At 44.6% G+C, this 15,324-nt stretch overlaps 1 protein-coding gene across 10 annotated transcripts in view; it reads left to right on the top strand.

Moving 5' to 3' along the window:
• fignl2 (fidgetin like 2) overlaps positions 1-14,110 on the top strand; it is a 48,818-nt gene extending 34,708 nt beyond the window's left edge. For all 10 annotated transcript variants that reach the window (XM_046055598.1, XM_046055596.1, XM_046055595.1 and 7 more), the window contains 2 exons: positions 1,189-1,329; positions 11,365-14,110. In XM_046055598.1, the coding sequence (XP_045911554.1) occupies positions 1,305-1,329; positions 11,365-13,406 (2,067 nt within the window). In that variant the 5' untranslated portion in view covers positions 1,189-1,304 and the 3' untranslated portion in view covers positions 13,407-14,110. The remainder of the gene's footprint in view (positions 1-1,188; positions 1,330-11,364) is intronic.
• Positions 14,111-15,324: the final 1,214 nt, after the last annotated feature.

The raw sequence follows: 15,324 nt of genomic DNA, 5'->3' as shown, positions 1-15,324 counted from the left end.
CATAATACCTCTTCCATATGAATGATATGATATGAGTGAATGTAAATTGGTTACCGATGTGATGTTTGTTTTTATAGATACTAAGAAAGATAGAGTCTCTGTAATAATGTGCTGTAATAATTTGCTAAAGCAGTAAATGCAGTAATGTTGCATTACTTCTGCTAAATGCTGTTAAGATGCTTTATGTATTGGACATTGTTGATGTTTTGTTTGTGATTTTGTTTTTTCATTAGATAAAGTAGCTTCACATTTTCTTGTAGATGGACTGTATATTTACAGAAACATTTAAATGGGTGCGTGTGGCTAAAAATGTTTTCACAGATTTAAAAAAACTGAAAGACAATGTTAGTTATCTCTCTATTGTTTTTACATTATATTTGCTTAAGCAACTTTGCACCAGTGTGGCTAAAAATTGTGCTTTGAGAAATAACCCAAAAAATTTTTTTTAAAATCAGACCGTTGTTTTAATCTCATGGGTTTGCTCAGAGAAGTGCCTCACGTCAGAATAAAACAATAGAAACTGGAGGATTAAACTGTCTTTAATCTGTGCATGACATTTGCAACCCAAACCAGAATCGAGATAAACTATATTTCATTTTGCCTTACCTTTGAAATTGCATAGTGAGTTGAATTAATTTAATAAATATGTTAATTTAATACATTTGTTAAGTATGATTAAAATTTTAAAACAGAGGTATTCATTTATTAGATAACGTGAAAAGAGAAACTCAGTCATTACAGAAAACATTTTTTGCAACTGCGTTTTCCTTATGCAGCTCCCAAAAGTGTCTGGTCTCCTAAGAATGCAGTCTTTATTGCCCCAGTGCACGTAGCAATGGTATGCATGAGTCTTTTTGTGAGGCAGATTTAGAAAGCCCTCTTTAGAGGCTGTGCGCAGCTTCACAATCAGCTTAATGCCTGCCTATAATGAATACCCTTGTGTGCGTCAATTTGGCAGACCGTGTGCGTGTGTGTGAGTGTATGTGTGTTTTCGTCACACTGATAGGGTTCTCAGGTTGGTCAGTAATTCTATCATACTTGGGGTGAATACTGGTTTGTGTATGTCCAGGTTTGGGTTGCTGTGTGAGCTCGTGTGAAAGGGTTGGTTGACATGTGAGTGTTTGTCCAGACATTGTGCAGCAGTCTGTAACTGCCTCACCTCTCTCTTTCTTTCTCTCTCTCTCTCAGGGCTGTTCTGTTGTCAGTGCGAGCTCATGCAAGTGATGGACTACAGCCGGACGGATGCTAACCTTAGCTGGCATTCCCAAAACAGCATTCCCCCTTATTGAGACCAGCTCCACAGAATGCTGAGTCCTATCGTCCCCTATAGTGAGTACACTACACACTTTTTTCTCTCTAACCTACTGCATGTCGCACCAAACAGCCCTAGTTGACTTCACTGGACTTTGCCTGAATCAATGAGCCCCCTCTCTAAAAATAAGCAAGAGTGGACACTGTGTTCTGTAGTTTGTAAACAGAAGGGAAAATGCACGGGTAACTGTGAAAATGTGCACACTTCAGTGCCAAAACCTGACTTTTTCCTTGACGTGCACTGTGGAAACGTTAAACCCTGGGCACTGGCCCTGTCTGAATGTTTCATCAACAGGCGGAAGATAGAGATGGGGGAAGGAAGATGGACAGAGGGAGGTTGCAGGGCTGATGCTTTAAGCAGCAGAAACCCCTCAGCTCTGCCAGTGTCATTTTACCAATACTACCACCACACACACACACTCTCCCTCCTTTCCCCCCTTTTCTCTCTCTTTTCTCCCTTCAATGCTGACCTAATAACTAACGTGTCCAGTTTTGGCCTCCCCCCCTCCTCTTTGCACCCTCCCACCAGGTTTCATTTGAGTCCAGCGCTCCGGCTCTCCAAAACAGCATTGTTTGCTGGCCAGCATGGGGCTGACTCTGTGGCCTCTGCCTCAAGAGCTCCCTTTTCCCAACTCTTTAATTCACCTCAAAGGAGCATTATCGGCATGACAGTTACAAGAAAAGAGGGAGAAATCAAACAGAATGGTTCATTTAAAAAGTATTACTACATGATGGATGGTAAAAAAAAAAATCTGATTTTGTTTTCTTAGCATCCAAAACATGGATGTGTAAGGCGAGTGTGTGGGTGTGAGAATTCAAACCAGACAAGTCACCCTTGATTAAAGCGTCATGAGCGGATGTTTGACAGTAACCCTGACACTTTGTTTTCTTTTTGTGAATTTCACCCTTGAAATAGCCAGTGTTATTATTCAGTCACTCATCAGATGAATGGTATTTCGAATTGTTTCCAGACGAATAAGTAGTTTGTGTTGTTATGAAACATGTCCTCTCACAAGTGGCTCTCGGTTGATTTAATTTCAGATCTCCCAGAACATTCTGTGCATTTTTCCCTTTAAAATCTGTTTATTCGTCTTATTGCGCGATAACACTGATAGACCATTAATTTGCATGCTTGCTCTGATTCCCATCAGAGTCCATACTGACTGAACACACTCTCCCTGCTTCTTTAAGTGAACAGCACGTCCAAGAATGTCCCAAACTGCTGGTGGAATAGTTAGCATGCCTTCAGACAGGGCACACTGCTGCTCCTTCATGGGAATCTTCCCGTAAACTACGTACTAGCCTTTGTGTGTGATTTTCTTTTATGATCAGGATGCTGGTTTTCATCTGCGCTGCCCAGTAGCTGGATGGTTTTTCCACGTACAGAGTTGCTCTGTTCTGCCGAGCTTTCGCAGGGCTTGAGATCGTTTCAGAACAGCCCGCTAGTGTGAGTAGTCTGTAGACACAGGGAACGTATGATCGCACACAGCGGTGTTAGGTTGTTAGGCAGTCCCGTTGTTTACTCTCGGACCAGTGACACACAAACACACCCCTGTGCTCACTGGTGACACTGCAGCTCACTGTCTTTTAGTTAAAGACTGTAGTCATGATTGTGCTGGGCAAAAAAATTCCGACTGTGAGGGACTTTGCATATGTGCAGGACATGCGAATACTCTCACCTCCATGTTGGAATCCCCTTTGTGGGAATGGAGCATTCCCGCTTCCCAACGTTAGTTCTGACTCCCGCTGTAGGCATTTCTGCCCCTGCACATAAACGGGTCCCAGTGTGTAAATGCACACGTGGTGACACACGTTTAGGGCAGGTACCAACACACTTAAGCCTTTGTTTTCAGGACTACTCTTAAAAAGGTCCCGCATTCAGCCAGTGTGTGTGTGTGTCTCATTCTTCCCTGTTGTGTCCGGCCTTGGTCCTCATCTCCGGCCAGTCCAGAGGACTTCAAGCTGGGACGAGCAGCCACGGCCGGACCTGAGAAGAAACCTGAGAGAGATTCCAGGGGCCACGGATACTCCTGGAGGGATTTGGTACAAAGAATCTGTAATCTGTACTTCAAACACACTCTTAAATCATTCCCAGGCCGCCAACCCAGGAGTGCCTTAACTCTTGTTGCTGGGGGCCCCCGTTCGTGTAGCGATACCTTTTCTTTTAAAACAGCGCACACAGAGACAGAGAGAGAGCAACTACACACAGGAGTCTAGATCTGGCAGTTTTTATAGCTCTCCTCTGACTGACCCCTCTCCTTCTCCTTTCTCTCTCTGGCTCTGTTTTTATGTTTTGTGCAAGTGTCTTTGTGAATGACTCGGCTAAGTCATGGAGTAGTTTGTAAAGAAAAAAAAGAAGGAGTAGATCTTATCCTGGCCCCTGAAGGAGCAGGTTGGAGGGCTTCGCCAGCGTATATCCCTATTGTATGCAGAATGGTATGAGCGGAGCAGTGAAGAGGCCTGTGAGGCCCTTTGGTAAACAAACGGCCTGCTAAAGTGTGTGTGAATAAAAGCTGGGATCATTAGTGCAGGGTGTGAATAGGCTCTAATTAGCCCCCAGTGTGTGTGTGTGTGTGTGTGTGTGTGTGTGTATGTGTGTGTGTGTGTCTGTCGTGTGTATGTGTGTTTCCATGCGTCTGTGTCCACAAGAAATGAAGGTTAGAGACCCATGGCCCTATTGTGTCCACTGGCCCTGTGCTCTGTCTCTCCGAAGGTTCATCGGCTCATTAAGGAGAACTCCGCTCCCCTTTAAGGGCCCAATTATGAAGCAAGGTGGTGAGGCTCATTTGGATGGCAACACTTCACTGGATTCCTGAGACAGCAGAATTCAGAGCCTGACAATGAGTCACCGCGTCTTTCACACCAGCACAGCTAATTAGTAAATGACTACACTTGAGAAATAACACACTTGAATTGTTATGCCATTAGGTGTTTGCAGTGCAGTGATCATAAAATGCACTGACATAGAGAGACGTGTGGCTGTTATATAACATATTGAGCTTTCCCTTATTTGTGAAAACAACAGAAAACAACAAATCCCAGAGCTGGGAGGCACAGAGGGGGCCAGGGGATTTGGACAGAAAGGAGGCAATGCAACATGCTTACTGGGAATAAGGGGAATAAGGGAGATGGAGATTGCGAGGAAAAGATGGAGCTGAAGAGGGGGAGATGGAACAGAGATTGGGCGAATGAGACAGATGGAAGGGGTGATTGGTTTTCACAGAGCCTTAGGACAGCTGTTCTTTGATATATTAGTGGACACAATGACCTAAAGCCAGCCTGCAGTCCCAGAAAATAGGGACCCTGTTTTTCTTGAAGGGCGGAGGCGGGGTCTGCCATTTGTGGACGTGCGTTAGCAGGCACGGGGGATGGGGGAGTTGTTTCTAAAATTACGAGCATGAAGTGACGCATCCAGCAATTATTCCGGAGGCTTTCCAGTTTTGGAGAGCGCAGAGAAAAGGGCTGTAAAACGAGCACACTCTCAGATGGGAATTTGCTTTTTTGCTGCACTATCATTAGCAATTCTAAACACGTTTGTTGTTGTTAATCAATGTTTAACAAATGCCATCAAGTAGTTTGGCTAATGCTCCCCTCCATCCACTCTGCAAAACAGCAACTTTTAACGACACTCTGAATATTCGTTAGTCTGCTAATGAATTGGAGATTCATATTTCTGTTCATAAACTGGTTTTGAACAATAATTGTCATTTATCCTAAATATATTTTACTATAGACAAGGGCAGTATGATTTTATTATTCTGTTTTCTGCTGCAAAATACTCGGTGTTGTCACCATGTCCTTCTCTTCTAATAAAACCATATTAGCTGCACGCACTGACAAAAACTATTGTGACAGCCGGCCTGAAACATCCCCAAAGGGGGGAAGAATAAAAAAAATAGTGTAAGTAAAACAGTCATTGTGATACATGGAGTACAGATAGTTCTCTCTCTGTCCATAGAGAGACACACACAGAGGACATCCCTCAATGCCACTGCAGGAGATGGACTCCTTCCCCCCGGGATTGGACCGGTGAGGCGTGTTTGAAAAGAGCTGCGTCTGCTCGTGCTCTGGGCAGCAGGTGTGCAGAACACCTCACCAGAGCTCCCGCACTTCTGTTATTACATCTTTTTAGGGCCATGAAAGAGGGAGCAGATGAGCCAGAGGGAGCGAGAGGCAGAGTGGGAGTGTGGGATTGTGTTTCTTTTGATTGATAGCAGCCCTGTGACTAATGCATAGATTTATAATAATTTTCCCTGGCAATGCCCAATTATTCATGTCTGATAAATTATGATCCTGTTGTCCGAAGTGCGCATTACCCCTGTCTTAAGGCGGTTCGGGAAGGTTCTCAAGGACTGACCTCGCACTTCTTTTAACAGCTTTTTTGGCAGTACCCCACAGGATAACAGAAGCTGTTCATCATCTGTGGGGTGCTATTCTACAAAGTAACTGGACATTTTGTAACATGAGCATAGTACAACATACTTAATTTGCAATACATGAGAGGAATTCGTCACACTTCTTTATTATGTTGGTACAAACTGTGCAAGAGCTGATAAAATGTGTATTTTATTGTAACGTCCGGAGAGAAATTTTCCACTGTCTCCACCTCCCATGCTGTGAAATGTGGCCTGGCCTCTCAGATTGGTGTTTTTATGACAGTCCATGTAGTATGCAGCGGCACGGCAGCCACAGCCTAGTGAGAATGTCCTGCTTGATATTAGTGTCATAAATCACAGTGAACTTGAGAACAGAGGACTTACAGGGCTTCAAGAGTGAACAACAAATCAAAATAACAAACTGATAAATAACAGATCCTGAGCCTCTTGCATGAGAGGCTAAAAACGTCTTCAAGTATCTTATAGCAAGTCCAGTTGCCCTTGATTTAACCCACCTTGGATGCCAAGTGCAGATGCTTTTCCTTTTGCACGACAAACTCAGTTCTTGATTGTTTAAAGCATTTTATTGGACATGTTTGTCTAAAATGCACAGAAGTGTTTAAAGGTTAAAAACGTCATTTTTTTCTACGTATTTATGTCCAGCAAGCAGGAGTTTCATCCGATAAATCATTGATCAGCTTGCACTCACTGAATACATAACAACCGATGCAGTCATCAGAGCATGAAGTTTGTGATTTATCAGCACAAATACAGTGTCTGTCGCACTCTGCCCTACTTGCCTCTTTCTGTCATTCCCCTTTTGATACGGCTGTGTGCCTTTTAATTGTAACTGCATTCATTTAAAGCTTTTCTCTTGAAAGTGGCTGTTTGAGATGTTGACTAAATTGAATCCTTGACTTAGTGCCTCAGCCAGAGCAGCATTCTGAAAACAATTTGACGCTGCCCTTTTCTGCAACTTTTTGTTTAGAAGTATTAAAAGAATTTAGTTTTCGGCATAAAGTGAGTTCACACCCTAGAAATTCTCACGACATATTTTACTTCAGACAGTGCCCCTTTTTAATGTGCAGGTCTTTGGGGGCAGCAGATTCATTTGGAGCAGAGAGGAGTGGTTTGGCTGCTCAATTTCTCCACAGAAAAAATACATTTCACAAACTTCTGAACAACTTTTTAATTTTGCTGTAACTGCTTGCCTTTTTCCTTGGTGTAGTGTTTTTTGTAATTGTGAAGTTGACCAGCTGAGCTACCATCTGCAGGTCTGCCACATGCTAGCTCTTATTATTAATGTAAATAAAAAAGAAGAAATTAGGAACAGAGTATCACAAAATTTACAGATCTAAGAACAAGCACATTTCACTCCCTGATTTGTGCCTCCGTATGGAGGTGTACGATGGAGTGGAGATGCTGGCAGTATTCTCTGGTCAGTGGGTGGGGGTAGAGCTCAGTCCTGAATAGAGCCCCTGATTGGATTGATCTTGTTTACAAGCGACCTCTTCACAATCGGCACAGTTTAATAGCATGCTGTCCCAGAAGGGTTGTTGCATCCGTGTCTGTTTTGTTCCTCAGGGCAGGGAAAACAAAAGTGCCGGGAAAGGAGAAGGGGAAAGCAACCTCAGGGGAGCTGTGAAACAGCACTGGAGCCGTCCACCTCCGGGCTTCCTGCCAAGATAACGTTTCACCTTACCCACTGATACTTCTTTTATAGGAAACCACAACACAGCCTTAATGGGTCAAAAGCTACTTCTCATTCACCCAGTCAACATGAGAGTCAGTGACTTTTTGGATGGCAGAAGCATTTGAGGGCAGGAATCGCAAATTAACCTAACTTCACACCCCCTCCCTCGGTGAGCCATAAGTGGTCTAATTCTAATTTTAGGGCCTCCTAAAGTAAAGCTGGTTTCGGCTGAAGAGAGCTGTGCCACTGTCTTCATCACGCACTCCTACAATAGGATGCAGCTCACACTGGTCCCTCAATAAATCCCAGGCTGACACAAAAGCTGTCAGTGGACTGCTGCTGAATAGATTAATAAGATTTCCATAATTAGACAGGCCCCTGACAATAGGATCCTTCAGGCTTTGTCTCAGAGCCAACTGGATTGTCCGAGCTGTGCACGTCTGCTGGACGGGCGTCCGCCACAATGGCCGCACAGACAGTAAGGCGGTCAGCAGAAGAACATCTGTTTCTCTAGGGGCCGAGAACACACACACACAGTGGGAAGTGTCATGTGCATATACACACAAGGTTCTTATCAACCTCCTCGCAGCCAAGTAAGGCCATCAGTCAGTAGAAAAGCAATCTGGTCACATCATATTTATGTGTACTTAACTTGGTCATCACATCTGATTTCTGTTCACCATAAAGTCAGCAATGCAACTGATTAATGATAAAATATCTAAAATACTTAATAATAATAATAATAATAATCTTTATTTGTAGAGCACTTTTCCTACCCACTTGAAAGGATTGCAGAGGAGCTTTACTTATTTATTGACAACTGCAACAAAAACTTCCTATTAAATGAGGACAGGATTCCCATTTTCAAACATGATGTCCATTTTTAATACGTGTGTTTATTCATAATCCTCCGCTAATGTGAGTAAGATGAGTTGACGGGAGGCTGTGGCAGGAAAGGGAAATGCAACAACATTAGAGCTGAAAATGTATCCTGATTTAAGTAAAGGATGTAGCATGGCTACTTTTATAGGAGATAAGATAGGATTATGAAATTCACACATATTAGCAATGTCCTATTTTTTTTCTGTTGTGTAGGGTCATTTACAATCCAGCATCGAACTGAAACATATATTGAAGTTAATTTAATGATTTCACTGCTTCCCACAGTGTGTCCACATTGTCCTGATTTCCTCCTTCTAATCTTAGCTTTCTTTGTGCCCCTCCAGTGAATTAATCTACTCTGATTTCAGCAGAAGTTTAGATTAGAGCTTGCTTAGTTTATTGTGCATAGCTACTGCTCTAAAGACCACAGTCCAGCAGAAGGCAAGATCTAATTATAAAGAAACAGCTAAACTGCATGTTTTCACTCATCTGACCCACTGTGTACAAACAGCATTATAGAGTATAATGGACTATTTTAAAATACTAGACTAAAAGATAGAAAGTAATTACTTTCAGATGTAACAGTGAATTGGTTCTCCAGGTATGAGCAGCTGGTCATTATGTTGGTCAAGGGAGCAGTGTGAGAGAAGTCCATTCTGTATTGGTGCTACTCTAATGATGGAGTGGACAGCAGTTAGACCGCCTCACTGAGTCCTCTAATGTCCGCTCCAGTCCGCTTAGAGAGGACGAAGCGCCTGCTGTCCACTCTTTTCCCTCCCTCCCTCGCTCCATCCCTCCCTCTTTCATCCCTCCCTCCCCACTGCAGGTTTTATGAGCTCCCCTGGGCTCTCATCCATCTCTGTCACACACAGGCCCCATTATTGGGGCTGCTCACAAACTGGTTGGGCTGCAGATGGGAAGGGCCTGCAGGACATATATGGTTTCTGCAGCCCATACAAAGGCCTGCGAGTCAAGACCACAAAAATATGTGGTCATCTGGGTGTGTACAAGACAATGTCTTCAAAATGTTTGGAAAAATACAACTTAATAGTGTGTGAGAATTTTTCTTGTTGCTGTGGGTGTGTGGATTGACTGAAGCTTAGGGAAGTACTTGAACTGGTTTTGGCCATTGGGAACTTAAGGCAATGGATTTGAATATGAAGGACATGATAATCCAACGGCCATCTGGTCTGCCGGTCTCATCTGACTGAATAAATAACGGGCGTAATCTGGAAACACACATGGGGAGGTTTGGAAAGCGGGTAAAGAAAGAGGCCAAAGTTTAGGAGTGAGCTAGAGAGCGGGAGAGCAGCAGCACAATCGCAGATTGTGGATATTGCGATTTCGATTTAAATGGCAATAAGAAGCCTGGCTCCACATCCACAGACAGCTATGAATAATGAATCATCAGGCGTCCACTGAAGGAAAAGCAGATAGACCAGTAATGACGGCTTCTGCCATATTCCTTTTTACCTCCCTGTTTCTGAGTAGTCCTCACCTCAGGGTAAATTGTGACAGTTCAATAATGCCTAGCTATGTGTGGAATGTCAAGCTAAAGCCTTGGCAAGAGGTAGTGCTAGTCTTCATGAAATAGACGATGTTATTACTATGATATTGGGATATATGTGGTAAATACACACATAAACACATGCACAAAATGCACAGTTGAACAACATAGACACATTTAAAATGGGAGTGAGTGGGTAAACAGAATAGACACTGAAAATGAGCAGATGCTTTATATATATTTGGGAAGAAGAAGTTCCACACATTGCAGACGCAATGCCAGTGGAATATTTTACTGGAAAATAAGGCCTTTGCATGACATGACATGGTGGGGGGGACGCAATTCACGAAACAAAAGTTAGCTGTTAGCTCGGCAATGTGCAGCAGCCATGATCAATCAGACCTCAGCCGGTGCTGAAGTCAGCCAGAGGAACAGACATTCCACTTTCCCAATGTTCCATGGGAGACTGTGCTGATGAATAGCACACTATTCCAAACCCAACCCCCCTCTTTCTTTCTTTCTTTCTCACTCTCTCCTCACCACTGTCCACACACACACACTCACTCACTCACTCACTCACTCACTCACTCACTCACTCACTCACTCACTCACTCAAACCCTCCTTCCCCTCTCCCTCCCTCTGTCCAGCCGGCCACTGGGCCTTTGGAGCTCTGGTGTACTGTGGGTGGGTGGATTGGTGGGTGGTAGGCTGGGGGGGGGGGTGCAGTGTGGAAAGAGCAGGCATTCAGAGCAACATGCACGGGGAGATAACAATAGCTCCTCTGGGAGACCTGCAGATGCAGCACAGGGAGTAGTAGTGGGATCTTATCGCTACTCCGACATAAGCTGGAAAACTGCAAAACAACACATCCAGCCCACCAATCTGCTTTCTTTCTTTCTTTTTTTTCTTTCATTCTTTCTCTCTATCCCTCCACCTCCTTTTGCCTTCCTCTTTGGGAAATCTGAGCTCCTCTTGTCCTCAGACCATGTGTCACTGTGCACAGGATAGTGGGGAAAAACTCACGGAGGAGTGTCTAAACTTTGCACTGTCTAGTTCACTAATATATATCAAATTAACTATTATTTCTGGTTGAAGTGAGTGACATATACAGTAGTCCAAACCGTTTTGTGTCACTTAATAAATAAACAATATCTAAAAAATGATTCCTGTTATAATTTAAATGTGAAGTTTTTTGTTCTTTTTAATAGATGAGTCTGCAGAGTCTCACCTCTCGCAGAGATTGTGTCAAATAAAAAATGTAAGGATTAAAATTGTAACACTGAAAGAGCCATTTCACATAAGTCACACGTAAGTTTTTTTATATATTGGCATAAATATATACCTTGCAACCTTGGATGCAGTTTGCATATAAGTAAATGCTAGTTTGATTTTGAAAATTATTATCTTATCAATCAAAGCAAATGGAGTGAGAAACAAAATAATTCTCTATTTTTCAGTCATGGAATCATATGATAAAGATGCTATATGGACTTAAATGGAAGATAAAATCTCTCCTACGCCTCCAATATCTTATTAACTAATTGTAATTAGATGAAAATTATGACCTGGTTTCCCTGTGTGTTTCTTTTGTCAGGCTTGTTAAAGATGCACTGGAACCCAGAGCATGCCCAGGCTCTCAGCCAGTGGCCTGAGCAGCACCTGGACGTCTCCTCGACCACCTCCTCTCCGGCCCACAAGTCGGAATTGTACGCTGGCCGCGGCCGCAGCTCCTACAACTACGCCTGGGCCAACGACGACATCTCTGCTCTCACAGCCTCCAACCTGTTGAAGCGCTATGCTGATAAGTATGCTGGTGTGCTGGACTCACCGTATGACCGGCCACCTGCTGTGGGCACCTACCCAGAGCCAGGGGCCTTTGGGGGGCTCAACGCCCAGAAGACTGAGCTGGAGCCTTGGCCACTGACGCACAGCGCTGATGCCTCCTATACCCTGGGGCCCCCTGGAGGCCATGACAGCCTCTCAGGTTCCAAGGCTGTAGCCACATCTGTTGGCCCTCCGGGGGTTGGCAGCGTGTCGGTGGTGAACAGTAACCTCTCAGACTCTGGCTACAGTGGCAGCAGCTCCTGCAGTGGCTCCAGCGAGTACCCCTCTAGCTACAATGGCACCTATCTTTCCTCAGGGTACTGTCCCCAACCCAGTGCAGCACTTCCCCCTGCTTCCCTCCACACTCTCCAGTCCGCCCCCACTCTGGTGCCCAGCTATAGCCCTACCACACCTGTCTATAACTACCCCCCAAGCACATACCCACCCCAGACCAGCCTTGCCCCCAGCTACGGCCACCCCTCTGCAACTTACCTGCACTCAGGTCTACCAGCCCCTACTCCCGTTCCCTCAAGGCCCACCATTGTAGGAGGTAGCTACAGTTACCAGAGCGCCAACCTCGGGACATCTGAATCTGGAGGAACATTAAAAAGAAAAGCATTTGAGATGAGCGTAGAAGAGGATGAGAGTGGAGACGGATCTCGTTACAGGAAATATAGCTATGACCCCTTGAAGGCTGGGGGAAACTCACCCTACAGTGTGAATGACAAAACAGAGTGCCGGGGAAACGGCTTCAGCAGTTCAGGCAGCACAGACCCTCAAACCTTTAAGCCCAGTAAGCCCTCCTCCCAGCCCATGGTGTCTCCTCAGTATGGGGCAGCAGGGGAGTACAGCCCTCCAGCAGGCATGACGGGAGAAAATGGCGTGGCGGAGCAAGGCTTCATCCAACAGCAGCACCACACCCAGGCCCACAAACGCTCTCCACTGTGTGCTCCGCCTGTTGAGACTATGAAGAGCCCAGATCCCCGGGTGTTGGACCTTGTCAATGGGGAGTTACTGGACTGCAGCCCGGCACTGGGTTGGGGCGAGCTGGCCGGTCTCACCCATGTGAAGGGTGCCCTGGAGGAGGACCTTTTGTGGCCCGTGTTGAGACCCAGTCCGTTGATGCGGCCACCAAGAACCGTCCTGCTGTTTGGCCCCAGGGGAGGGGGTAAGACCACGTTGACTCGTTCTTTGGCTTCACAGCTGGGGGCTTCCTTCTACCGCGTCAGTGGAGCCATGCTGGCCTCTAAAGGGAAGGCCGAGGCAGAGCACATTCTGGGGTCTCTTTTGCAGGTGGCAGGGGCACGGCAGCCCTCAGTGGTGCTGCTCAGCCAGGTGGAGGCCATGGAAGAGGAGGGGCTGAGGCAGACACTGCTGACCGCCCTGGAGAAAGCCCAGGTGGGGACCACAGGTCTGGTGATTCTTGTATGTGCCACTGGTAGGCCAGATCTGCTGCAGGATGCAGTTCATCGAAGCTTTGCCAAGCGGTACCACGTTGGCCTGCCAGATGTGGGTATGCGCAGGCAGGTGCTGCTGCAGGCGCTGACACCCCATGGCTACAGCCTGAGCGAGAGGGAGCTGAGCATTGTGCTGCAGCGCACAGACGGCTTCTCAGTGTGGGAGCTGCTTCAGATCAGCCAGCAGGCACTCTCCTCAGCATCCTCCTCCACCGGGGCAATGCATGGCCTCCCCACGTCCTCTAAACCCCCAGCCTTCACAGACTTTGAGAATGCCTTCTGCAAGGTGCGCCCACACACCACCGTGAAAGAACTGGACACTTGTACAGAGTGGAGCAAGATGTATAACCACTGAGAAAGCAGCTAGTCACTGTACTCGGACTGCATTACGACCCTGTCTTTGCTTTGATATGGCAAGCCACGGGAATTTGTTGTTGTTATTTTGTAATTACAGATTATGCAGCCAAAAGAGCCAGAGAAAGTCAACAATACAGGAGAGCTGACAAAGTTGTTTTACTGGCAGAAGCATGCCACTGTGTGCTGTTTTTGTTTTCAAATGAATAGCCGCAATATTTTATTTTTCCCAAAGAAGAGAAAGATGAATAGGCCTTGTTGAGTCGGGTAGTGTATTAGTCTTTTGGCCAATGGGAAAATCAGATTATGTACTATTTGAATACTCTCAGAGATCCTGATTAGCCTTGGTCCAGGACAAAATCAATTATTTGTTGCTAGGTGACGTGGTCCAAGATTATGGATAATCAGGGTTTGGAAAATCCCCCCCTTTGACTGCTACTCTCAGGATCCTATTTATTGCAAGTCCACTTCCATGTTATCCTAATGTTGATTTAGTCATTGGATTGTCACTTAAATATTCAGTAAGAAGGGCTTGGGATCAGCAACATTTCAGCAAACCACAGTTTTTGACCAAAAACATGTCAAACCAAATGCATAATCAGCAGCGTTAACAGGCTGGTCCTCAAAATTACAATAAATGAATCCTTCTGAAGAGCTTCTCAACAAATCAAACAGATAGTTCTTATCCCCCCCCCCCCCCCCCCCCCCCCCCCCCCCCCCACCAAAAGAAAAGATAAAAGAAAATCAAATGACATGTTTTAAATCCAAACATGTTGCTACACATGTTTGGTAGTAATGTATGTATTTCCATTTAACTCACTAATAGTAATACACTCATGCTTAAAATTGTACAATTCACGGACAACTTACTCTTATATTTGCATTGTTGTCCTTAACTTACCCATACCTTCGTTCTCAATCTCACATTCCTCATTGTCTGCAGTTTTCCTGAGAATCCCACTTACAGAACAAAACGTACCCACCCGCACAGCCAGCATCTCCTACAGCGTGTCTGTTTTCTATTTCACTTATTCCTTTTGTTTTCTTAGTATGTAGTCTTGTTTGAAATGCTCAGGAAGAATTTCTTTACCTCAGAAATATGAAATTAAAGAATGTATGTAATTTTAGGGTCTTAGTAGAGAGCGAGATAAAGGAGCGAGGAGAAACCTGACAGTCTTGTATTACCCACTACAGCTGGGCTTTTACCTCGGGAGAGAAACTTGAATATGCTACAAAGAGTAACATTGAATGTAATTCAGGTATTTCAAAGGATATTTGATGCCATAAATCCATGTATTATTATATATGAATATATAAATACCTTTTCATTTCTGTTCTTTTACCCTTTATTTTTATTGTAGTTTATGGTGGAGTGATGATTGTCTTCAAGAAATGTAGAATACAGAAAATCTTGCTTTTTTTGTTGGACAAACTGTTTTGCAAATGTCTGTGTAATATAGCGTTTACATATCCTGTATATGCATGTCTACTGTGTATAGTTTTAAGGCTGCAAAATATCATTTGAAAATGTTAATATAACGCACACAATCATACACGTGCACTCGCAGTTGAACATCTGAGCACAAAATACCTTCCAAAAAGACACAGAACCAAAAGACAGATGCGCAAAAAAAAGTTTGAAGACAAAGTCATCGTATGTAGCTTTCAGCAAATCCCAAAGTATAAAAACTCACAGCTAATGTATACATATTGTGGACAAACCCAACATGTAGACAATCCAGACAGATCTCTCCTTTTCCATCAGTCGTACAGTTCTGTTTTAACGAGCTGGAAAAACCTGGTCACTGGACTGCAGGTACAGGGGTCGTACATATTAGACCGTTGCCATGGTCCTGAGGCGGTATACACAGAATGATGTAATATTTCCTACCTCCCTTCCCCCCTCCCCACTACTGTGT

This window comes from Micropterus dolomieu, linkage group LG08, assembly GCF_021292245.1.
Source record: "Micropterus dolomieu isolate WLL.071019.BEF.003 ecotype Adirondacks linkage group LG08, ASM2129224v1, whole genome shotgun sequence".
NCBI lineage: Eukaryota > Metazoa > Chordata > Actinopteri > Centrarchiformes > Centrarchidae > Micropterus > Micropterus dolomieu.
Note: the sequence above shows the minus strand (reverse complement) of the source record. Positions and strands in the feature narration are given on the sequence as shown.